Genomic DNA, 26223 nt, shown 5'->3' on the forward strand with positions numbered 1-26223 from the left:
GTGTGCTGAATGAATGATGGGCGCATCCCAAAGGACATCCTCTATGGCAAATTGGCATCTGGAAAAAGACCCAAAGAATGTCCCAAATTGCATTTCAAGGATGTGTGCAAGTGAGACCTCAAAGAAATGGACATGGATGTGGACAAATGGGAAGATCACACTCAGGACCACAGCCTTTGGAAACAAGAGCTTAACAAAGGTCTCCAGAGTTATGAGAGGAAGCAGTCCAGCTTCGCAGAGGAGAAAAGAGCTCACAGAAGGCAGAGCCCAAAGAGTCAAGACATCACCTTTAAATGTGACAGATGAGGCAGAGATTGTCTCTCTTGAGTGCGTTTCTTCAGCCACTTTCTTGGCTGCCATAAAACCAACTGAGTAAAATTCTTTCTCTCTCAGGGCCACAGACCCATGGTCTCTCAAGACTGAAAGATGCCTACTACTACAATCTGTATCTATGCAATGTGGTGGTGAGACGTGTCTGAGATCAAGACCAACAAACACTTTAAGTTAATTATCAGAGGGGTAGCCGTATTAGTCTGGATCTGTAAAAGCAGCAAAGAGTCCTGTGGCACCTTATAGACTACCAGACGTTTTGGAGCATGAGCTCCGATGAAGTATTCACCCACGAAAGCTCATGCTCCAAAACATCTGTTAGTCTATAAGGTGCCACAGGACTCTTTGCTGCTTTTAAGTTAATTGTTTGACATTAATAAAGATGGGAGGAGCAAATCCCCACATTTTTCTTTCTGCCCTGTAGCAATTTAAACTTAATTCTGTTCCTTCTAATGTCCTCTTCCTTCCATCCTCTTTCCCCTCCACAAAAAACAAAGAAAAACAACATTACACGTTCTAATATTGCTAGAAGTGTGCACATGCCTAGTGCCAACACAATCACTGATTAAGTTTGTGCACAAAACAGGGAAGAAAACAATGGAATCAGGTTGGCGTCTCTTCCATTAAAAACAAAGGAAAAAGTTCTGTGAGTGCCAATTGGATCTGGACAAGATCAGTCAAGATACTGGGTCAAATTCATCCTAGCCTTAACTGCACAATGTAGTTCAAGACAGCTGGGATGAATTTGGACCATTTTATGTAAAAGCTTGTAACAGTAAAAAGTTCCAGACTTCCAGTGCCCATTTATTCTCATTTCATTTTGTAATAAGCAACAAAAAACAATAATTTAGTGCTATTGCAATACACTAATTATGCCTTTGAATGCAAATACATATTGTGTGCCCATCAAATGTACTCACTTATTCAAACAACTACTATAGTAGCAGACTGAAATACTATACCTAGAAGGTGGTTAATTTACTGTCTGACTAAATTAAGGAAATTTATAAGCGTAGTGGCACAGTCAGAGCTTTTGACAGGATATTGTTTACAAGCATCATCCTTTAGGTCATGTACTATTCCTATTTGCACTGTAATAAGATCAGGGTCCAGTCTGATCTAATCTGCTTGCTGGACATTGTATAAATGCATAGGACAAAGTGGTCAATTGCCCAAAGAGGGTTACAATCTAATCTCTAGGATTTTGATAATAAAACGTCCTTTTTACCCCATCAGCTTTAGGCACTTGGCACACCTGGCCTTTCTGCTTAGATCTGACAGGGCATTTCTAAAACTGAAATACTTCTGTGCTTTCTGATTTGTACCTCAGCGCTGGCCAGAGAGGCCAGGGGCTGATTCATTGCTGCAGACCCGCCCAAGCGAGTTTAGTTTTTCAGGGCCGCGCTAGCACAGACAAGCGGGGGCTGCAGCCCTCACCCTCTGGCACCCGTCCAGCGGGGAAAGCGAACGCGAGGGCCCCACGCAGCTCCGCCGACTGGGCACGGCGCCCTCGGACGCTTTTAATCGCCTCATGTTTCACAGCCCCGTCCATTGCTTGTCAGTGGGGGCAGCCGCCTTTCCAACCCCCAACCCCAGCCCCCTACTAAGGGGAGGTGTCCCGCTGCCAGGCTCTGCCCCCCCAAGCCCCGCAGTCAGCCTGCCCGCTCTCCCTGGCCCGCGCGCACCAGGGCAGAGCCGGCCCCCGCCTCCCTGCGCGGGGGCTGGCGGCGCCCTTAGGAGGCTGTCGTTGCCCGGAGCGCAGAGCGCCGGGGGCGCCCCCCAGCCCTGCCCTCCCGGCCCCCCCGCGCCAGCGGAGCCAGGAAAGGGCTTCACACGCGGGCCCCGCACGACCCGGTGCTATTGTCCCGGGCGGGTGAGGTCACAGAGGGCCCCGCGTTCTGTGCCGCGCCGTGTCCTGGACACCGAGCCCCGCCGCGGGGCAGGGAGGTCGGGGGCGCCGCGGTGAGCATGGTGCGGGCCGGAGCGGCTGCGGCTCCCGCCTCCCTGCTCCTCCTCCTCTGCTCCCTGTGCGGGGGCGACACGCAGGCGGGCCCCCCGGGGGACCCTGGCCCAGGTAGGGAGCCGCCCCTGGCCCCGCGTGGGAGCCCCACCCCGGGCTGCTCCCGGGCACCGCAGGGTGCTGAGCCGCCGCCCCACGAACACAGACGGGGGGCTGAGCCTGGCGGGGAGCAGCTCCCCCAGCGGCTCCGCCCTGCAAGGCCCGGCTTTCCACAGGGAGGCGCGGCAGCTCCCCCTAGAGGCAGGCCGGCCTGGCGCTCAGCGCGCCCCCAGACCACAGGTGCCGATAGGCCCCTTGCCAGGGCTGCTGCTGCCTGCTGCGTCTCCCCCCTCAGGGCTTCACCTCCAGCGCAGCACAGAGCGGGGGCAGATGATGCAGTGGGTTCACTTGATACAAACGGGGGGCCTGGCTAATGCAGCCCCTTCAGGTGGGCAGAGTGTTGAGACTCCCCTCTCTTCCTGGGGGATCCTCTCCTTAAAGAGCGAGCAAGGCGGGGCATGGAAGTGTGAAGAAGTAAACTCTGACTGAGACTGTAAATTCGGTGGGCCAGGGATTGTTTCCTCCAGGGGTTTTGTGCAGCCTCTAGCACAATAAAAAGCCCTCAGTCTCAATGGTGGCCCCTGGCTTCTAGTGTAATAATGCAGGCATGGCCACACTGTGGAGCTGTGATTGCAGCATGTATAGATACCAGAGTTAGCTTTGCTCTAGCTAGCCCAGGTAACAGTAGCAGTGACACCTCTGCAGCACAGATGTCAGCACAGGATAGCCACCCGAGTATGTTTCCAGGTTCTAGGTGGGTTTGTACAGCCCCTGCTGAGGCAGCTTTGTTGCTGTTGGTACCTGGGCTAGTTAGATTAATGCTAGCCCAGGTATGTCTACATGGGCTGTAGTCACACATCCTGACTGCAGTGTAGACATATCCACGAGAACAACAACAGGCAGGACATTTGCGTTTTGTTTATCCTAACGGCTCTTTATGGGAGAAATAGAATGCCTAAATAGAAACCCTGCTCAAATTCCTAGTTACATTCCAGGGGTGTTTTGCAAGTGTTCACACAGTACACTACTAAAATAAAATCGTACCGTTTTTGTAGTTCTCTCAAAAAATGTAAATTTAATTCCCAACAAGATTTTCTCTGCTGTTCTTTTTCACTGATATTTCCAAACTATTCCATGTGATTATTCATGCTGTTTACTCTATGATACCAGTTTCTTCAAAATTTATGTGAATATTCAAGAAGGAAAGAGGAAAACTAGGCCTCTGGAAGTTGTGTGCAATATCAAAAGAGTATGAATATTGGAAATTATGTGATTTATTACAGTAATTCACTAGCAGCGAACAATATATTTCAAGTATTAAGGTCCGCCAATAAATAATGGCAGCAGGAAAAGTACTAAAATAACTGCATTCCATAATGCACTGTTAAATACCATATAGCTATTGTAAAAATATAAATATTTTACTGCATATGCTTACTGCCTGCTTCACACAATATCGCTATTATAATTATGGGACAGACACAAAGTGAAAAGAATATTTTTAACAAGGGCTCATATGATGCAGCTGTATCTATTCTTAATCATTCATTAATGTCTCATCAAAAGAGTACTGTACTTTTTGTTTGTTTCATTTACCAAAGGTCAGCATACTTGGAAGCAATTGTCATACACCATTACAGACCTTTTTACATATTTTTCTGGTATTGTTCTAAGCCATCATGTGCGTAAATGAGTCAATTGGTATGCAGATTGTCTATCATTAAAACCATTTCAAAATCAGCTTTGTCATTGGTTTAGAGTTGGAACTTTAGATTCTTGTATATACTTCTTGAATATATTGTGGTGTTCATAATGGGTATGGTAGGTGGTTATGTCAAACTCTTAAGGGCCCAGTTTTTTCAGTGGGAGTTTTGCCTGAGTAATATAGCCTTTATAATATAGATAAGATTACCAATGGTATCTTAAACCACAGTGACCTGTGCCAAAGGTTCACGCCCCCTGAAATAGCAGGGTGAGAATTACCATTAGAAATATCATTAGGTTTGGAGACTCTAGGAGCATACGAGGAACAATAGTAATGAGCACAACAACATTCTCAAGTTATCAATTGTCCTTTTATTAACAATTTCGTTAAGCACATGAACAAAACCACAATTACTAAGACATAACACAGAGATAGAAATAAACCACAAAACATCTAACATCAAAGATTTTATACTCACATCCCCAGGGGTACCATAGAGATGGGTATCTCTCAGCAGGTGGTCATTTGTGGAGGATCTCCTTCCTGTTGGATTCTTCCTCCTTTATTCATGTTGGGGAACCCCTTTTATTCTGTGTTACAGTCATAACCCTTATGCATGTGCATGAGGGTTCCAACTCCTTTTCCCTTATCTGGACTTCCACACCCCATTAATGTTGTGGTGCCTCCTTTTCATAGACTATCCTCTTAGCTCTCCTTATCTTCATTAACATTTTTATCAACATGTCCCAATGATAACTTGCTGTCATTGCAGAGTTTCCCTTACAATCAGGCATCTTGCGGTAGTGATGGGCACATTGTGGCATATTTTCTTGAACATCACCCATTAATACATCTTTTACAATAATCTTATAACTTTCCTGGTATAGGGTTACCCTTGGGTCAATAGTCATGTCAGCTTCTTTCAGGCCTAAAGCTTGATATGGCTAAGCTGAAATTTGACAGGTGTCAGCCTGTAAGCCATGCTTTATTTACAGCTTTTCCTTACTTATATACCTAACACATTTTTACTAATAATATATGCTTATCAATCCTATACTGCTATAATACTATCCTGCATATGACTATACTTTTACCTTCAACTTAAATCTGTTCATCACACATTGGTTACATATGAATTAACCACAACAACAGATAACACAATTATATAAGATGTTTAGCTACAATAAAATGCCTGCAGGATTAAATATGCACCGCTTCCCTTTTCTGGACTGCTAGCTCTAGAAACTTTATATATATGCAAATATCAATGAGTATTTACAGGGAACTGATGAAAGATATTCTGTAATTGTAGTAAAAGGGAGTTATATTGGCTTCTGAGAAATAATGTGGAAAGTAGTTTATTTATGGAGATTTATCATCACTACAGCCTTTGGAATTCTTATATTGTTTAAATAATAAAGCAATGGAAATGGCCGCTGCCCCTCAGTTTGCCAGAGCTGTTGCTTTTGGCACCTAGAAGCACCACAGCATTCCCATTGGATTGAGCACACCACCTGCTAACACAAGGGATTATGGAGCTGTCACATTGACTTCATTGAAGGAACAGATCCTTATTGCTTGGTGTATGACAGTGTAATAAATACCGTGGCAAGGGATTTAGCATGACTAGTTATATTTTGGAAATAAAATCTTAACTATATTTATGATTCAGATAATAGATTCTTATTGTAAAATGTTTCATTTTCAGATGCACAAGGTCCAGTCCTTTCCAAAAATAAAATTAAATCAATGATTAAGTTACTCAGTAAGTAGCATTTATTTTATCTGCATTTACAATATTTATTAATTACTATGTGCATGCAGTCTAGAATGTTATGTCTTATGTTATGCTTAAACTCTAAATCCATCACAGAAGAGCACTCAGCTAAAGATTTTAATAATGACATAAAAATGGGTCAAGACAATCCACAAAATAAAATATCCGTAATAGATCTGGCAACAATTTAAAGTGTTTTTAATCATTTTGCTGCTTCTTGTAATGTTGGGCACTTCTACAACATAGACAAAGGTATAATTCCAGCTCAGGTAGATAGAGGTACACCGCTAGCTCTGCTCAAGCTAGTGCACTAAAAACAGCAGTGTGGCCACAGTGGCATAGGCAGTGGCTCAGGTTAGCTGCCCGAGTATATACTTATGATCTCAGCCATGGCTGTACTTGGGCAGTGAGCCTGAGCTGCCACCGATGCCACTGCAGTCATACTACTGTTTTCATTGTGCTAGCTCAAGTGCAGGCCTACCCAAGCGGAAATTACACCTCCCAGCCACAGTGTAGACAAACCTACTAGTAGTAGTTCTTGTGGGGGAGGGGGAATTTCAACCATTTTATTTCTCTCTTGTTATTTTTCCCTTAGACTTCATCTCTCTTCAGAGACTGCTGTCGTTTACAATCTGAATATGTAACAGGCTCTGAGATTTTTGTACTGAAGAACTAAGTGTTTTGGAAAACCGCCTTGGCTTTTCTTTACCTAGGCAGAAAGGGCAGCAGGGGAATATCTTAGCTCAGAGGCTGTCTAAATAGAATACAGAATGTATTAATGCTTGTTATAAAGAAGTTGGTGTCCAAATACCAAAAAGGCAAAAGGTCTCAAGACCACTGGGCTCACTACCAAACAGTCAGCCAGACCACAGCAGTTTCTAAAATTCTCAATTGGAGCTCTGTGCATACCTCCACTCAATATAATTGTATAGATTCAAGGCCTAGCTCAGATGCCCACTTTGGGAAAATGCTTCTTCAGTCCCTCTTCCATTTTCCATTCTTCTGTCATCTTCAGAGTGAAAGTGTGTGTCATACCAGATGTTAACTTCATCTGTGGGAGTAATTTTATGAAGGAGAAAACTACATTCACTCACTTAACAATAGCTGGAGTTTGATGAAAATCTTAATGTCACAGATTCACACAGTGCCTGCTTTCACCCTGTCACAGTTCCCAGGTAACAGCACCTCTGACACCTCCTTGTCTCTTCGAGCATTCCAACCTCTCGGGCCTCTCGTCATCCCCTGCCTGGGGTGGAATCATATAATTCTCCCACTCTCAAGCTGGGCCCTGGATGACAGCTCCCTGGTACTAATCATGGTTGACTCAGCAGGTCTGACTTAGTGCCTGCAGTTCTGTTCCGTCTGGAAGCAATGACAATGTTAATCAGAGACCAAACAGCCTTCTTCAAGCAAAGTATTAGTTATTAGAACAAAGGCAGTTGAGAGAAAATACACCTTAAAAACAATAAACCAGATTATATGCATGCCTGCTTTTCCTTAAGGCTATTTTTTCCTGAATCTGGGAAGGCCCAGCTCCTTCAAACACCGCTACAGAGCCTGTGCTCTGGTCTACACTACAAACTTACGTCTATATAACTACATCAGTCAGGGATGTGGAAAATCCCCTGAGCAACACAGTTATACCGACCTAACCCCTCGCATAGGGCTTCTCCCATCCACATAGCTGCCTACCGTCGGCGTAGGTAGTGTCTTCACTAAGTACTAGAGCCATGCAGCTGTACCAGTGCAGCATTGTAAGTGTAGACAAGTCTTGTTAGCGAGTCTCCCTATCAGAGCTCACTGACAACTGGCTCTCCTTCTTCTCCTGAGAAGTGCTTTTTAGCTGTTTACTGTCTAGTACTCAGCCTGGAGCTGGAAGTAGACCATAGTCTTGTAATTGACACTCTAAACCAGTTGTTCTCAACCAGGGGTATGCAGAGGTCTTCCAGGCAGTACATCAACTCATCTAGATCAGTGTTACTCAACCTTGCGGTTGTGATTCCAGAAGGGAGGTAATGGGATGGTTTTAAGGAGGTTGTAAGTGCAGTGCCAGAGTTAGGGAGTCTCAATGTAATTATACATCTGGGGGAATGTGTGCATATTCTGTGTGTGTGGTGCACAGCTCCAAGAGTTCAGTTCTATAGAGGCAATAAATGCAGGAAACTAGTACACGGTTAATGACATACGTTAGTTTTTCACCTCAGTTTACATTTCATTTTGATGAGGTTACTCTTGACGTAAGGACTCACCTTCTCAGTTTCTTTAAAGTCCTTGATAATCCACACCTTCCTCCCATGTACATTGTTTTTCTTATTAAATCCTTTTATATAAAAGTTTTGGGGTTATTTTTCTTCTCTCCTGGATTAGAAATATATTTCATTGTTAAAAATGAGAAGCAATATTTTATGGTCAGTAATTCTCATTTACAATTTACTATAGTATTTGACACTTTCAAAACAGTTTAAAATACTGTAGATATTAGCCTTTTTTTTTTCCCTTTCACAAGTAGTCATTCACCTATTTTATTTTAGATCATCGGATCCAAGTTCTGCACCAGAAGCATATGATGCATGAACATAAACTTTCAGAAAAACAAGATGAAGTGTTAAGCACACCCATGAATATGACAGACGTAAAAGGCAAGTATTCCCAGTTTTTAAATTTCTTATCTATCCTCTTAGGATAGAATTCATCCCTGTGCTGAGGGCCAGCACAAAGTCTGTGCATTACTTACATCCCACTTCAACTTTAAAAAAATTGAGCTTAAGTGAAACTTAAATAGTGCACAGGCCTTGTGCTAGCCATCTGAATTTCACACCTATTGTGTGCACATACAGAATTATGATTTTAATATGTGCAATTATATAGTTTCAGGGCCATCTGTAAAAACACAGTTATTACCAAGTGGAGTGCACATTGATGTGCAAGAGAAGCTATCTTCTAACAGTGTGACAACAGAAGCAGCTCAGGTTTCTAACAGTTCTTCAATGCTGATTATTAACAAGCTGCAGAAGATTTTCCCAAATATACTTTTGGACACTCAGACAAAATATAAGAAAGTGGATAATGAAGAAAAAGAAGAGGGTAAAAAGAAAAGGATGTTGTTTCCTGATTTGGAGCAAGATAAAAATACTGGTAATAACAAAGACAGATTAACAAGAACTAATATTACTATAAGATTCCATTCCAATGATAATTCAAGCCAAACTCAGATTGATATTTACAATTTAAAAAATTCAAGAGCGAATCCTGAGGTGCATATTGTCGCCAGCAATATTATTGACCAACAAAATAAAATAAATTCAGTAGTAGTACAAGATGATGTTTTGCAAGTGACAGTAAACAGTTCGCTGGATAAGAAAATACAGAATAATACAAAAGTAAGAGGAAAAAGTCTTGCAAAAATTGAGGCTGGAAATATGGAAAGAAACTCCACAGGTAGCAACAGGAAAAAACTTCTTATAGCAGGTATGAAATTCTTTTCTCTTTTCAATAAAACATTAATTCTCTGTGAAAAGCTACATTGTTACAAAATAAAATGATTTTTACCATAATAATATTTAAAGACAGATTGCAAACTCCTTACTCACATTGGTGAGTAATTACTCAGATATACAGTCTCACTGATTTTAATGGGACTACTCATGAGTAAATGATCACTGAATGCAAGTGGTTCTCAGTAAAGTATTTAGATTGTAAATTCTTTAGGTCAGGGACTATCTTTTCATTATGTGTGTGAAGAGAACTAGCACAAAGGGAGTAGTAAGCTTTGACTGGGTCTTCTAGTTGCTACTGCAATAAAAATATTCAATACAAACAATAATACCCAAGGACATGTGTACTCCATGAAAAGTTTGATGATTCAGCAAATCACCTGTGCAGCATACTGGAGATCAACTTCAGATACATTTAAAATTTGAAGCTTTTACTAAATTAAATTTGAAAATGAGTAGTCCAATCAGTGAGACAAGGTGGTTGAGGTAATATCTTTTATTGGACCAACTTCTCTTGGTGAGACAGACAATCTTTCGAGCTACACAGAGCTCTTCTTAGGGTCTGGGAAACTAACATGGCTACAACAGTATTAGTATTATGTTACTGCAGTGCTGTTGTACATGTTAGCCATGTACGACAGCACTGCATACATAATACAATCAGTGTAATATTGCACGTTATTAAATTTGATATTAAATTCTATGTACTCTGGTCCAGATCTTCAAAGAGCTTTAGGTGCCACACTCACCTAATTTCTATCGAAATCAATGCACCCAAATACCTTTGAGGATCTGGGCCTCTGTCTCTAAATTTGTAATGCAGGAAAATTCTGCAGCACACTGAATTTAAACCACAACTGCAATGTACACGTTGTCAGAGGAAACTGGAGGTTTTGGCAGATGTAAATATCTGAATGTGAAATTGATTAATTTTAAAACTCCCTGGTGCTGAAATTGACTAAAATGGACCATGAATTTGGTAGAGCCCTTGTAATAGTTAATATTGATATTTAATTGCCATCATGTTTCAGAGATAACACCCCATTCAGATGAATGAGAGTTGTTCAGACTTTCCAGAGCTGCTATTTCAGGCTGTCTGCAGAATCAAGGATATAGAGCTGCAACCATTTATGCTTGCCTCATGTTTGAAAGGTTTTCTTTACAACTATAAATGCTAGAAACTTTATTCTTTTTAATATAAGATTGAATGCTGAAGCACAATTCTGGAGTAGAGTATGAATTCTACAGCATATGTCTGTAGAATTATAGAATACATAGGCTCATAATAGTATCTCGTATCTTGATTCCAACTGTAGTTTTTGAGTTTGGATTAGTGGCAGTGTATGATGTTTATTTTGTAAATTTATAATATCAAGTAAAATTTCTCCCACAAAGGAACATAAATCCAAATAGTATTTTTTTAATCTTTCAATTTTGTTTCAGAATTAGGTAAAGTTAAAAAAGTTGATATAACAAGTAATGCACAAGATTTTCCAGTGCTAATAAATAATTTTACTTTGAATAGCTTGTACAGTGTACAAAATCAAGTGCCTTTTACTGGTAAGTAGAAAATGTTACGCTTGGTAAGGGTAAGATTACCCAAAAGGTCTAGATTTGTAGAACAGATTTTCCCATATAAGCAATATGATGGAGATATCATGAAAGTGATGCCTTTAACTGGGGGGTCGATCTAAAGAAAGCAGTTCTCTATTGGCAGCAATAGTGGAAACTGTCTTCTACTATCAACTATATTAAAAACATTATGAAAGCTGTAAAGTCAAGCACGCAAAGATAGGAAATGCCAAAATAAGGGTTGCCTGTTCAGTGGGGTATTCGACAGCACAGGAGAGACAGTCTCCCTGCTCTCTGTTTCAGTGCCCAGCCCCAGGCCAGGGATCCACTGGGAGCAGCAATTACAGGGAGAGTCCTTCTGAGCCCTCATAGCTCTGGGCTGCCGCATGCTAAATTGCTCTGTGTGGATGGCAGATGCACAATCTGGTCAGCACTAGGAGCTGTGAGAGGCATAAGCATACTCAATGAAGACTGAATCTTCAGAGATTTTAGCTGCTAAAATATAAGTCTCTACTGAGCATGTGCAAACTGCAGTTTATCAAAGACTTATGATGTGATTAGACTTGGGGGGATTTTCCTGGGGATAGCAAAAGGCACATTCCTGACACACAGGCCATCCCACTGCCAGATTTCAAGTCTCTACTCCAAAATATGGGGGTAATACAGCATTTCAAAGAAAAAGTCTCAAGAATTTTTTTTACATTGTTCTCTGAAATGGCTGAACAATTTTGGCTGAAACCTAAAAACAAACAAATAAATAAATAAATAATCAGCCCAAATAATTAAAGTATCACAAAGTTATCAGCAACTAAAATAGGAGCTAATAATAGGAAGTGTCAGGCAACCTTAATAATAAGCAGTGGTATCAGCCCTGCCTAAAACAATAATAATGATGTTGAAGGGAGGGATGCAGGAAGAATTATGAAGCGAGGAAACATAGCTTTCAAGAAAGGTATTTCACTCTTTTGAAACCTCCCCTCCTTCAATTTATCTCTTAGCTATTGAATTCCTAATTTAATAAATCTCAACTGGTAGCTGGAGAGCTGCTTGATTGAAGTGAGCAAGCAATGGATAGGAGCAACAGCAGTAAAAACTGAAGTTTTATACAATCTCAAATCTTTGTGTACAGACCACATGCACTTGCTGCTGCTCAGTGTGTCCTTCAGTATTGCCTATTGGCGGAGGCTGATCTCCTTGGCTAGGTCCAAAACTTGGAAGGTGTTCAGTCCCTTCAATTCCAGTTGATGCCACTGAAGATCTGATTCTGCTTTGGAACTCCTGTTGCAAAGCGCACATGTAAAGTCTTTGAAAATGGAGCCGATGCGCCACATCAGTTTATACCAGCTGAGGATGTAGATTGGTACATTGGAATTAACAATTGTGAATGAAATTTACTCTGTCTCTGTTTTTCCACTTTTCTGAGTAGGATAGTGCTCCAATAGTAGACCATGTGATTTGGGGACAGGGGAATGACCAGAATTTTCCTGTTGAAAAGTCTAATCCCTGGATAATCAAAATGTTTTTTATTGATGTAAAGCCAATACATTAACCAAATGATAGCACTGATTTTCATTTTCACCAAATCAATTTTAGAAAATTTAATATTAAACATTGTACATTTACAGATTTGACAACCAATAGTATGAAAAAAACAAGTAGTCATTCAGCATTTTCTGAAGAAACTTATCCAACAGAGAACAAACCAACAGGTTAGGAAAAAGATATTTTAAAAAAATTGTATGTGTTTTCCCCCTTCAGAAACATTGTATCATGAAGAGCTTGACTATTTAACATTTTCCATCCCTAAATATTTCCCACCATAGAAACTGTGAAAATTGGTTCTACTTTCAGTTAATCATCAGTCTGCTACAGGAAGCCTATTAAAAACTTCTTGTACTTGACACAAAATTATAAAACTTTGCAGAGGTGACAGAGAAGGGGATGTCATTCATAAAGCCTGTATGTTCCTTTTTATGGCATTTTCCCCTGTAGCTACATATGTTTTTTTCAGTCTTAATTGCAGCTTAAAGTTTGTTCTGGGAATTTTATAGTGATATGATTAAGTCACACAAGGAATTTTTGTGACAAAGCTGTTACTACAATTTGAGTAGAGTACCTATCTTCTGGGCTGCCACAGTGGGTGTAGGATAGAGATTTGGAAGCTGTTCTTCTAAAGCCTCCCTTTTTGTTTCTCTTAAATACTGGTATGTTGTTGTATTTGGTTATGAAGAAGAGCAATTTTCCCATTCATTGGCAGGAATTTTGCCTCCAGAACCACCTCCTTCCATTGTTGCTCTGTAATCATAGTTGACTGAGAAGCCTGTTTCTGAGATCAGTGATGAAATATATAGCAATATAGAGATGCTTCCACCACCACCTCAGTGGTAGCAGACAGAGGCAAATTGCTAATATAGCTTACTTTTCCTGAGAGGCATCAGCATCAAAAGTGTCAGTCAATCAGGGAAGAGTTTATTTGCATTTGGCATTTATTTAGTTTAGGATTCCTTTATTACTTCAACCAGGAAGCAACCTCAATATATTATCCAATTAGTGTACATGGTGTTAAAAGTAAAGATAAGTTTGTAAGTTATACCAATGTAACCCAGGAAATCTAACGTTAAGTCCTATCTAACATCATTGTGTTTACTGTAGGAAGCTGCCCACCATATGTACAGAGGTACAGTAGGCTGAATTAAAGATTAAATGGCAGTTTTACCTTTCACAGGCCAATGGGCGTTTGTACAACTGAAGTGCAATTTATTGTTTTTATCATCTTGTGCTGCGTCCCCCCTTTTTTTTCTTTTCTTTCATGCATTTTAGAGGCCTTTTAATGAGAAGGGGATATGACAGGCAAGTTTAATTTTTCATCCAATTTTTACAATAGTAGTGGATGTCACAACACTTCCTTCAGGATGCCAAATCCCAACCTAATGGACATCCAGTTCCAATGGACAGCCTTGAAAATCTTGGCCTAAACATATTCCCCATATATTTTACATATTTATATTCTAATAAGGAACAATCCAGCTTTTGACTGAGCTCTCCAAGAAAGGAATATGAGGGTAATTGGACTCACTAGAAATTATGACCAATGCTTTTTAAATTCTGGTTTATTTTCTTTCCTATGAGCTACTGGCAACTAATGGTTCTATTACTCTCAAAACTAAGTAGAAAAGTGTTTTGCCTGAATGCTTAGCACTGAGAAATCCTGACTGCCAGCACCAGAGTGTCTCTGACACACTCCAGTGTGGCTTGTTCTTCCGTCATTGTAAGCTGCCAATCTAACAAGCCTGTTTTTATTTCTGTCTACAGTATGTTCTTCCACTGAGCCATTGCATTGGTGAAGCCATTTACATTTTTAGTTCTGTTATCACCGAGTGTTCTCGCAGAAGCCCTAAAATCCATTTGCATCTACTCATTGTATAGCACCTCCCACTTTACTAGCTACATAATTAAATCATTCCAAAAGATATTTTCATCCTCAGTTTTGGTTGGCAAAAATACTGTTAATTACAATTAAAGTATGGAAGAATTGACCACAAGTGTTTTCATATGTTTGTTTGCAGATCTGCCTGAGTCTGCTACTTATCCATTTCGCCAGTTGAACCGTATTTTACAGACACTGGAAGATCACATGGGTAAATCTAAATATTTATGGTATAACTTTTTAAATATAAGATTCAATCACTTTTTAGTAATTTACTATTTTTTACAGGTGTTCAAACATATAATTTCCCAGGTGTAAAAGGAAACCATTCTCAAGTGTCAGTGAGAATGCTGAAGAATGTATTACAGGACTTACAGAAAGAATATAGTATGTATATTTCACTCTCCATTAATATTTATATTTTGTACACATAACATTGTTATATTAGAAATATGGATGAACACACATTAACATACTGGACACAGAGAGTATCAAATCCTCCACTGATGTAAATTGGTGAAGTGCCACTGAAGTCATTGTCAATTTACATCAGCTGCAGATCTGGTACAAGGCCTCTATCTTTAGTTCAGTTTTAACTTGGACTACAGATAGTTGCTATATAAACTTCACACAGTGTCAGAGGTACTGGTAAATAACATTATTAAAATTATTAATAAATAACATTATTACAATCCAGAAACTATGAAATTGTGTGCTGAATGCCTCCAATAGCCAGGGTGGGAGAGGCAAACGTTACCAGATAAGAAATGTAACTACGTTTACATTTCTTGAACAGAGAGAAAAAGGCATGCAAACCAAATAGCCATCTATTCTTTTAAGAATGTACAAATAAAGGCCCTGATCCTGCAATTGCTTATGTACCTGCTTAAGCTCAAGCACATGAACAGTCCCATCGATTTTAGTAACGATTTCAATAGATAAAATCAATGGGACTTATTAATGTGCTTAAAGTTAAGCAGGTAAATAAGTGATTGCATGATCGGGACTAATTTATTACCCCTAAACTATGTACACAATGTAATTTAAAAAAAATATCCTGCTATAAAAAAGCTCCCTCAAATGCTGTACCAAACATATTGGTGGCTATAGTATGTACGCACGTAAAAATCCTGCTGCCGCTGAACTTAAATCACAAGTACATTTCACATAGGCCTAGAGCTGGTGCTAGGGGCATGCAAAGAGTGCAGATGCATGCAGCACCCTATTTAATAGCCCAAGCAATTAAACAAATAGGAAGGTGCTAGGAGGTGAAACCTCCTGTTAGGGAAGGGAGAGAAGTGGTAGTCAGGGGAATGCCTGAAGAAACTGATGCCTCTTTCAGCAGCTCTCACACTTCCTCTGGAAAGAGGTACAGCAAGCACTGTGTAGACCACTGAACAACTAGTCATCAGCTGGTATGCCATGTTCAGTTCAGTGATGGAGGAGGCGCCATGCCCTGCTGCCATTGAGTTTACTGGCCTATCGATCCTGCTATTATTTCTGCTTTTAGAATTGGATCTGAGAAGTCATTGCAGTAGAACAATGGGTAAATGCTTTTCTTTTTCAAGTACCTTTGCCAACACTAGAAAAAAAATCACCTCCTCATACACATTTGTGACATTGAAAAGTATAGTATAACCATGCTCTGCTCAGAGTAGCCTTTCTTGAATAAATATCATTTTATCATGAGGAAAGACAGTGAAAACAGACAATAAATACTGAGTAGAGAATGTTGCTTTAATGGATATTTTGCCTGAGTAAAGACTTTAGGAGTTGGCCCTGAGAATACAGAACAAAGACTCACTAGTAAAAAAAAAATGAAAATACAAAAAACCAAAGAATAAAAGAAAGGAAATAAAATATTCCTGGGCCTGATTTATTAAAGCTTGAAAGGCTCATTTGTTACGGATTAGGTTGAGAACACAGCAATTCCCCGAGTTGCATGTAAGCAACGAAATATATCAGCACTGCAACTTGTCAATGCAATACTTTGAGTTTATACAAGTAAAAACATTTTTAAAATAAACATTCCCCCCCCCTCTTGTTGTATAGAAACACAGGTGCCTTTAACAGTTAGTGAGAGTATGAACTCTTCAGTCATGGAAAACATTCTTCAAAATTTAAAAAAACATAAAGGTAAGGGAAATGTGGATTGATTGCACATAGAAAGAAAATAGCAAACTAATGTGCATGTTAATAGGGATGTAATTATAGTAGTCCTTGGCTGTTAGAAATCTGCTTCCAACAAGTTTCATTTTCTGATTCAAAGCTGACAAGTGTAAAGGTCCTTCTAAGATAGTAAGTATTTTAAAAGCTACATAAGAGAAAAACATGTTTTGAAGTATTTACTGAAGCAAGTTAAGAATATACAGCATCCCTAACAAAAGAGCATTGGCCTGCTAAACCCAGGGTTGTGAGTTCAATCCTTGAAGGGGCCACTTAGGGATCTGGCACAAAAAATCTGTCTGGGGATTGGTCCTGCTTTGAGCAGGGGGTTGGACTAGATGACCTCTTGAGGTCCCTTCCAACCCTGATATTCTATGATTCTATGAAAATCTCATCATCTTATGTAATTTCCAAGGCCATCAGTTAAAATAGGCCCTGATACAGGAAAAGACGGTTACTCACCGTTGTAACTGTTGTTCTTCGAGATGTGTTGCTCCTATCCATTCCAGTTAGGTGTGCGCGCCGCGCATGCACGGCTCTTCGGAAGATTTTTACCCTAGCAACACCGGCGGGCCGGCTGGGCGCCCCCTGGAGTGGCGCCGCTATAGCGCTAGATATATACCCCAGCCGGCCCGTCCGCTCCTCAGTTCCTTCTTGCCGGCTACTCCGACAATGGGGAAGGAGGGCAGGTCTGGAATGGATAGGAGCAACACATCTCGAAGAACAACAGTTACAACGGTGAGTAACCGTCTTTTCTTCTTCGAGTGATTGCTCCTATGCATTCCAGTTAGGTGATTCCCAAGCCTTACCTAGGCGGTGGGGTCGGAGTGAGACGTGGCAGAGTGTAAGACTGCTGAGCCGAAGGCTGCATCGTCTCTGGATTGCTGCACCAACGCGTAGTGGGAAGCGAAGGTGTGGACAGAAGACCAGGTGGCCGCTCTACAGATGTCCTGGATGGGGACATAGGCCAGAAAGGCGGCAGACGAGGCTTGAGCTCTCGTAGAGTGAGCGGTGAGACGGTTAGCTGGTACACAAGCAAGCTCATAGCATGCTCGGATACATGCAGTGACCCAGGAGGAAATCCTCTGAGAGGAGACCGGCTTGCCTTTCATATGCTCCGCAACTGCTACGAATAGTTGGGGCGAACGCCGGAAGGATTTTGTTCGCTCTATGTAGAAAGCAAGGGCCCTGCGGACGTCCAGGGTGTGAAGCTGTTGTTCCCGACTCGAGGCGTGAGGCTTCGGGAAAAAAACAGGAAGAAAAATGTCCTGGTTTAAATGGAAGGCCGACAACACCTTAGGGAGGAAGGCCGGGTGTGGCCGAAGCTGAACCTTGTCTGCATGAAAGATGGTGTACGGTGGACCAGCCGTCAGGGCATGAAGCTCGGAAACTCGCCTCGCTGAGGTTATGGCGACGAGGAACGCTGTTTTCCACGACAGATGGAGCAGGGAACACGTGGCCAAGGGCTCAAAGGGGGCTCTCATGAGCCTGGTCAAAACCAGATTCAGATCCCAGGACGGAGTAGGACGCCGTACTGGCGGGAACAAGCGATCTAGGCCTTTGAGGAAGCGGGAAACCGTCGGATCGGAGAAGATGGACCGGTGACCGACGGGCGGCCGAAAGGCGGATATGGCCGCTAGGTGCACTTTCAACGATGAGACCACGAGACCTTGCTCCTTAAGTGACCAGAGGTAGTCCAGGATCGTTGGTATAGGGATGACGAACGGATTCAGGTCTCTCTGATCGCACCAGATTGCGAATCGCTTCCATTTCGCGAGGTAAGTCGAGCGAGTGGAGGGCTTCCTGCTCTCTAGCAGGACTCGCTGGACCACCACCGAACAGGCACGCTCCGCGTGGGTCAACCACTCAGGCACCAGGCTGTAAGATGGAGGGACTGCAGGTCCGGGTGGCGGAGCCTGCTGAAGTCCTGCGTTATCAGATCCGGCCACAACGGGAGAAGAATGGGATCCCGAACGGAGAGCTCGAGCAGCAGCGTGTACCAGTGCAGCCTCGTCCAGGCTGGAGCGACGAGTATGAGGTGGGCCTTGTCCCTCCGAAGCTTGAGAAGCACCCGATGTACGAGCGGGAACGGAGGGAAGGCATATAGGAGGTGACCCGTCCAGGAGCAGAGGAATGCGTCCGACAGGGAGCCCGGGGCGCGACCCTGGTAAGAACAGAACTGGTGGCACTTCCTGTTCTCTCTGGAGGCAAACAGGTCTATTTGGGGAAACCCGCACCTGCGGAAAATTGTGTACACCACATCTGGACGCAGCGACCACTCGTGTGAAAGGAACGACCTGCTGAGACGGTCGGCCAGCGTGTTCTGCACTCCTGGAAGATAGGACGCTACCAGGTGAATCAAGTGGGTTATGCAGAAGTCCCACAGGAGCATCGCTTCCGTGCAAAGTAGGGAGGATCGGGCCCCACCCTGCTTGTTGACATAAAACATCGCCATTGTGTTGTCCGTCAACACCGCGACACAACTCCCTTGGAGACGGGAGCGAAAGGCTTGACACGCAAGGCGAATCGCCCGCAGTTCCCTGACATTGATATGTAAGGAGAGCTCTCGGGGCGACCAGAGACCTTGGGTGTGCAGGTCGGCTAGGTGTGCCCCCCACCCTAGCTCTGAAGCATCCGTGGTCAGGGTGACGGATGGTTGAGGAGGGCGGAATGGGACTCCGGCACACACGACTTCTGGGTCCAGCCACCAGGTGAGCGAAGCAAGGGTCAGCTTCGTGGGTGTGACTACCATACAGGGGCGGCTCTAGGCACCAGCAAACCAAGCTGTTGCCTGGGGCGGCCAAATCTAGGGGGCGGCAGGCTGGGCCGGTGGACCTGCCGCAGTCATGCCTGCGGGAGGTCCACCGGAGCCGCGGACGACCGGACCTGCCGCAGGCATGACTGCGGAGGGGGCGCTCGTCCCGCGGCTCGGCTGGACCTCCCGCAGGCATGACTGCGGCAGCTCAACCGGAGCCGCCGGACCCGCGAACCGTCCGCAGCCGTGCCTGCGGGAGGTCCGCTGTTCCCGCGGCTCCGGTGGAGCTCCCGCAGTCATGCCTGCGGCAGGTCCGCTCGTCCCGGGGCTCCGGTGGACCTGCCGCGGGAAGAGGGGACCCGCCGCGGGACCGAGGAAGGGCGGCGCAGCACACCGCGCTGCCTGGGGCAGCCTATTTTCTAGAGCCGCCCCTGCTACCATAGCCATGGAGTCGCGGTGGGGCTGGTACACTGACGCAAGCCAAGTTTGAAACGGGCTAAGGTGCAACCTCGCGTACGGAGTGACGAACGTGCACGAAGCCAAGTGGCCCAGGAGGCGGAGGCAGGAACGCACCGTTGTAGTTGGAAAGGATTGTAGGCCCCGAACTAGGGAGACCAGAGACTGATGCCGAGGTTGGGGCAGGCAGGCCCTGGCCAAATTGGAATCCAGGACCGCTCCGATGAACTCCACCCTTTGCGATGGAGTCAGCGTTGACTTCTCGGCATTTATCATAAGTCCTAGGCACTGAAACAGGGCTAGGATCGTGGTCATGTGACTCGCTACCAGTTGGCGGGATGGTCCACGGACCAGCCAATCGTCGAGATACAGGTAGACGTGTATCCGACGACGGCGGATGGCCGCGGCAACCACTGCCATACACTTGGTGAAGACCCTCGGCGCTGTGGAGAGGCCGAAGGGGAGCACTGCAAACTGGTAGTGCATGCTGTTGACAACTAAATGGAGGCAGCGTCGATGAGGAGGGTAAATCGCGACATGGAAATATGCGTCCTTCATGTCGAGGGCGGCAAACCAGTCTCCTGGATCCAGGGAGGGGATGATAGTCCCCAGGGTCACCATGCGAAGCTTGAGCTTGAGCAGGTACCTGTTGAGCTCTCGGAGGTCGAGTATGGGTCGTAGACCTCCCTTCGCCTTGGGGATTAGGAAATATCGGGAATAAAATCCCCTGCCTCGCATATCGCTCGGCACCTCCTCTATGGCACCCAAGCTCAGCAGAGACTCGACCTCTTGTAAGAGGACTTGCTCGTGAGAGGGGTCCCTGAAGAGGGACGGGGTGGGTAGGTGGGAGGGAGGGGGCGAAACAAACTGAAGACGGTAACCGGACTCTACCGTGCGTAGCACCCAGTTGTCCGTTGTAATCTGGGACCACGCCGGGAGGAAGTGGGAAAGACGGTTGAAAAATAACGGGGAAGGATCCGGTGAAGAGACTGATGGGCCGTCCTCGGGCGTTCCATCAAAATGCCTGTTTCGGCCCTTGAGGGGCTTTAGAGGGCGCCTGGGACTGGGTACGCCGATTGCCCGATGGTCTACGGCGGTTCAGTCTGCCTCTGCGTCCATTATCAGGCCTCGACCTGGACTGATTAAATGGCCGATAGGGCTGCTGCCTGAAGGACCTCCGCTGGGTAGCCGGCGTGTGCATGCCCAGGGTGCAGATGGCAATACGGCCATCCTTAAGGGTCTGGATTCTGGAGTCTGTTTTCTCCGAGAATAGGCCCTTGGTATTGAAGGGCAAGTCCTGCAAGGTATACTGGACTTCTGGTGGCAAGGTAGACGATTGCAGCCAGGAGATCCTCCTCATGGTCACTCCTGATGCCAAAGTCCTGGCTCCGGAATCTGCAGAGTCCAGTGAGGCCTGGATGGAGGACCTGGAGGCTTTCTTGCCCTCTTCTAGCAGGGCAGAGAACTCCTGCCTGGAGGATGTGGGAATCAACTCCGTAAACGTAGAGAGGGCCACGAAGTTGTCGTAGGCATAGCGGCTAAGGAGAGCCAACTGATTGGATATCCGTAGTTGAAGGCCGCCAGCCGAATAGACCTTCCGGCCCAACAGGTCCATCCTGCGCGCATCCTTGGACTTTGGCGCTGGCGCGGGCTGTCCATTTCTTTCCCGGTCATTCACCGACTGCACAACGAGGGAGTCTGGGGCCGGGTGCATATACAGGTACTCGTACCCGGTCGGGGGCACTGAGTACTTTCGCTCCACGCCTCGAGCAGTGGGAGGGATGGATGCAGGTGATTGCCAGATTGTAGTGGCATTTTTCTGAATCGTGTGAATGAAGGGCAGGGCCACTCGCATCGGGGCCTCAGCTCCAATCACATTAGTAACTGGATCCTCGTCCTCAGTGACCTCTGCAACCGGGAGGTTGATGGCTTGTGCCGCCCGACGGAGGAGGTCCTGATGGGCACGCAAGTCAATTGGTGGGGGATCCGATGATGAGGACCCCGCCACCGCCTCATCCAGCGAGGAAGACGAGGAATGGCCCTGACCCATGGCTTGTAGCTGTGGTTCGCCCATGGGGTGCGAAGCCTCCACCTCTACGGGATGTTCCACCGGTACAGGTGGCGGCGGAACCTCAACCGGAAGTGATGGAGGGGGCCTGCTGACAGTGGCTTCCGGCACCCTGTGGTCGGAGGGCCTGGGTCGCTGGAGGGAGGGGGCGCCTTGAGCCTCGTGAAAGGCCCAAGGGGTCCAGAAGCCCCATTGCTGTGGACCGTGGTCCTGTCCTTGGGGGTCTGCCCGGTGATCTCCACCGCTGCCCTCGTGCAAGGCGACCGACGGTTGGCGGGAAGGCCACGGGGGGGCAGAGGCGCTCAGGGACTGCGCCGTCGATGCCACTAGTCTGTCCGTGGACGGTGCTGAGGACCGGTGCCGATCGTCGCGGTACCGGGAACGAGAGCGGGACCGTCGACCGCGTGAGTACCGGGAGGTCGACCGTGATCTCGACCGTCGTCGACAGGAGCGGCTCCGAGAACGGTGACGGGAGCGGTGCCGGGATCCGGATCTTCTTCGGTGCCGACGGTCCGGGGACCGGGATCGCCTCCGGGAGTGCGACCGGTACCGCGATGAGGAGCGGTACCGGGACTGCGACCGGCGCCGAGACGGAGAGCAGTACTGGGATGGTGACCGGTGCCGGGACCTGGATCGGCGTGAAGGTGACCGTCTCCGAGATCGGGATCGGGAGCGGGACCTGGATCGCCTTCTATCCCGTCTGTCAGGGGAAGTAGGCCGTATCATGGCCGGCTTGCCCACTGACTGCACAGCCCGCACCAGCGGTGCCGGGGGCCGGAGGCTCGGTGCCTCTGTTAGCTCTATGAGCTCCCTTGCCGTTGAGAACGTCTCGGGCGTGGACGGGAGAGGCAGCTCGACCACGGTTTGCACCGGGGAGCACGGAGGTACCGGACTCAACGGCCCTGTCGGCGCCGGAGTCGATGGTACCGCGCACGGTCCGTGCGCTGTCGAGGTCGGTACCGAGGGGGTCGACACTGGCTGCTGGACAAGCGGTCTCGATGCAGCAGTCTTCCCAGACTTTGGCTGTGGCTTCCGTTTCCCCGATGGTGAGAGGGAACGGTGCTGGGGCTTCGGTGCCGGTTGCTTCTTAAGAGTCTCGGTACCGGACCGGTCGGGGACCGCTGGAGCGCTCCTAGCCGAGGACGACGGCGGAGCTGATGGTGTCGGCACCGCAGGGGTAAGCGCCGATTCCATTAGGAGCTGCCTTAATCTAATGTCCCGCTCCTTTTTCGTTCTAGGCTTGAACGATCTGCAAATAGGGCACTTATCTGGTCGATGGGCCTCACCAAGACAACACAGGCAGGAGTCGTGAGGGTCCCCAATAGGCATGTGCCGCTGGCAAGCCGCACAGGGCTTAAACCCCGGTGTCTTGGGCATACGCCCGCACCGGACGGGAAAAGAGGGGCTAAGCCCCCCTAATTCCCCTTAATCTACCTAATAACTTACTTAACTAACTACTACTATATACACTAACTACAAAACTAGAACCGAGGTGAGCTAGGGATGTGGAGGACAAACGAGCACTCCACTGTTCCAATGGCCGTCACGGGTGGGAAGAAGGAACTGAGGAGCGGACGGGCCGGCTGGGGTATATATCTAGCGCTATAGCGGCGCCACTCCAGGGGGCGCCCAGCCAGCCCGCCGGTGTTGCTAGGGTAAAAATCTTCCGAAGAGCCGTGCACGCACGGCGCGCACACCTAACTGGAATGCATAGGAGCAATCACTCGAAGAAGAAGGTACTAAAACACTGGCTATCAGTCAGGTAGGGAGAGCCTTCTCGACCCTATTATTCAGAGTTATCAGAAGAGTCACCACTTCCCCAGCATCACTCCCTGGCATCCCCACTGCAGTGTTTATAGCAGTAGTGGTGTGGGGGGCAGAGTCCATAGGGCTGGGTCAGGGCTGCCCGGGGGGGGCAAGTGGGGCAATTTGCCCCAGGCCCTGGGCCCTGCAGGGGCCCCACGAGCCTTGGCCCTGTGGTGGTCCAGGTCTTCGGTCGGCATTTCGGCAGCAGGGGGCCCTTCAGTGCTGCCGAAGACACGGAGCAACTGAAGGGCCCCCTGCCGCCAAAATGCCCCGCAAGCCCGCAAGCGACAGTAGGGGTCTTTGGCAGCATTTCGGCAGCAGGGGGCCCTTCAGTCGCTCTGGGTCTTTGGCCGCATTTAGACTGAAATGCCGCCGAAGACCCGAACCGCTGCCGGGTGAGTACAAGCACCATAGCTCCCCCGCTTTTCCCCAGGCTCCCTGAATCCTCTGAACGGCCCTGGGCTGGGTGATCGCAGAACAAGTTTGTTAATGTCCCTCAGGAAGCAAGGAGTGCCCCACAGCTGTGGAGGCTGGCCAGGCATGGCTCTCACTTTGGCCTATTGTGATCATATCAAAATTCATGGATTGTAAGGTATTCATTCACATAACTCTGGGGGTTTCAAACGTAATTTGGTGTCTTCTCAGCATATTTTACATTACGTATGATTTTAAAAGTGCATTAGGAAAAGCAGTTTCACACAGGAGTAATGGTTTGTGTGTTTTTAATTTGTTTTTGAAACTTAATTGCATAAGGGGCAATAATTATTTACATTCAGAGAGCACTCTCAGCCCTGCTTAATCTCCTGCCACTTGTCAGTTAAATTCATGTCACTTTAAGTATCCATGAATGAGTCTTTCTCCCAAGGGAAAATGGCACAGAACTGCGTATGGGCATGTGCTGCCTGATGTGCACTTCCCTGATGGAAACATCAGCAGAGAAGACAGTGTAGAATGGACGCTGAATGTTAATAAACTAGTTAGTTAGTCCCAAACCATCTATCTGCAAGAGGCAGAGAGCGAGCAAGCTGGGGCACTCCATCTTTTCTGCTCCATTCCCACCCTGCTAAAAAGAGGGCTGTACCCTCTCGTTCCTGGCTGCTGGGAGGAAAGGGAGGCTTTCTGCTACTGTACCCTGGTAGCTCTCTTCTGCCCTCTCTGTGATTGGGGGCAGAGACGTTTTGGCAGTTATAGCATTGCTAGGCATTTTGACTGAATGCTGGAGCTGTCCATCTACCTGATCTCTGGGTATGGAGCAGAGCAGGGAGTGCTGCTTTGATTGTCACTGCTATAGCTCTGCCTAGATAAGAGCAAGTGGAGAATCATTCAGTGATAGCAGCAGCAGGACTCAAGGTTTGCAAAAGCCAGCAGGTGTCAAACACAATGAGCCCTTTCAGTGCGCAGACCCTAATTACAGGTCATCACTTCTAGCTTCCCTTCACTACTCGATAGATCATTAGCCACTATTTATTTTCTTCAAATTTTTACTATCCTAGATTCGGTTTCTACTTTAAGGAACAGCTCCAGCATGACCCAACATGCTAAAAGAGTCGCAATTGAAGACATTAACTTTTTTATGCAAGATGTTATACAGTAGATCTCTAAAGACAGGAATCTGATGTCATTTGCAGTGAACAATGTAGAGTTGAGTCGGCCTGGGGACAAAGAAAGAACAAAAATGTTTTGTGATAGTTACAGTATATATGATAAACTACCTATTTGCCTTGTACAGTGTTTATGCTTCCTACTAGAAACAATCTGTTTTTAAAGGGGGTACCTTACTCAGGAGAGAGCTTTAATTCTGTGGAATTTCCTTAAATTAAGCCAATTGTAATTAACAGAGAATAACAGAAATATTTGTTGTGCGATCCTTCTGCTTGCAAATTATTCTGTATTGGAAACATGAGATGCTAGCAAGTCCTTCTGTGATTAGTATGTAAAAAAATCTTTCAAGGGATAATTAATTTTCCCCCTAAAACATTTATACTAATCTAGTTCTTTCGTTATTGAACCAAATTCATCCCTGGAGTAACTTCACTGATGTCAGTATTATTACTCTAAAAATGAATTTGACCAAAACATTTTATAAAAGTCATGCTATAATGGTTTCTTTATGAACCAGTTTTTTTAATTATTGAAGCTGAGATTTGAAGTTATCTGTGTTGGACCTTTGTTCTTTAAGGCACCATAGAATGGCTTGGCAACTTTCTCATTGCAGCTTCAGAGACAAAGTGCAATCCTACAAAGTTATAGCAGGCTGCTGAACTGTTGGGCATTAAAACTAGGGCAGGATTAAGGCAATTCAGGGCTACACCTTTAGGCCAGGACCCTTCCTCCCACTTCCTCTCACTGCTCCCACTGTTCCCAGCCCCCCGGGGATGTCCTAGTTATTGAAAATTAGACATGTGGAAATGATACCGTGATTGCCATTAAAAAGAAATAACTTGCCAGTAGATATTAAGGCCATACATATAGACTATATATCGACAGGTGCTTTAGAAATGTAAATAGGTACAGTAACTCCTCACAAAGTCATCCCGCTTAACGTTGTTTCGTTGCTGATCAATTAGGGAACATACTCATTTAAAGTTGTGCAATGCTCCACTCTTAC

At 45.7% G+C, this 26223-nt stretch overlaps 1 protein-coding gene and 1 long non-coding RNA gene across 7 annotated transcripts in view; one reads left to right on the forward strand and one right to left on the reverse strand.

Moving 5' to 3' along the window:
* LOC120379848 overlaps nucleotides 1-1886 on the reverse strand; it is an 88013-nt gene extending 86127 nt beyond the window's left edge. For both annotated transcript variants that reach the window (XR_005587618.1, XR_005587617.1), the window contains exon 1: nucleotides 1656-1886. This is a non-coding gene — a long non-coding RNA (uncharacterized LOC120379848). The remainder of the gene's footprint in view (nucleotides 1-1655) is intronic.
* Nucleotides 1887-2195: 309 nt separating this feature from the next.
* LOC120392230 overlaps nucleotides 2196-26223 on the forward strand; it is a 32766-nt gene continuing 8738 nt past the window's right edge. The window contains exons 1-8 of one of the 5 annotated variants that reach the window (XM_039517212.1): nucleotides 2196-2292; nucleotides 5803-5859; nucleotides 8403-8510; nucleotides 8740-9339; nucleotides 12563-12646; nucleotides 14504-14575; nucleotides 14653-14751; nucleotides 16417-16500. In XM_039517212.1, coding sequence (XP_039373146.1) covers nucleotides 5844-5859; nucleotides 8403-8510; nucleotides 8740-9339; nucleotides 12563-12646; nucleotides 14504-14575; nucleotides 14653-14751; nucleotides 16417-16500 — 1063 coding nt within the window. In that variant the 5' untranslated portion in view covers nucleotides 2196-2292; nucleotides 5803-5843. Of the gene's footprint in view, nucleotides 2405-2690; nucleotides 2778-5802; nucleotides 5860-6533; nucleotides 7047-8402; nucleotides 8511-8739; nucleotides 9340-12562; nucleotides 12647-14503; nucleotides 14576-14652; nucleotides 14752-16416; nucleotides 16501-26223 lie in introns of those variants that run through there. The other 4 variants (XM_039516937.1, XM_039517010.1, XM_039517074.1 and 1 more) reach the window with 4 other exon arrangements.

The sequence above is a fragment of the Mauremys reevesii genome, linkage group 1 (genome assembly GCF_016161935.1).
Source record: "Mauremys reevesii isolate NIE-2019 linkage group 1, ASM1616193v1, whole genome shotgun sequence".
NCBI classification, from domain to species: Eukaryota; Metazoa; Chordata; order Testudines; family Geoemydidae; genus Mauremys; species Mauremys reevesii.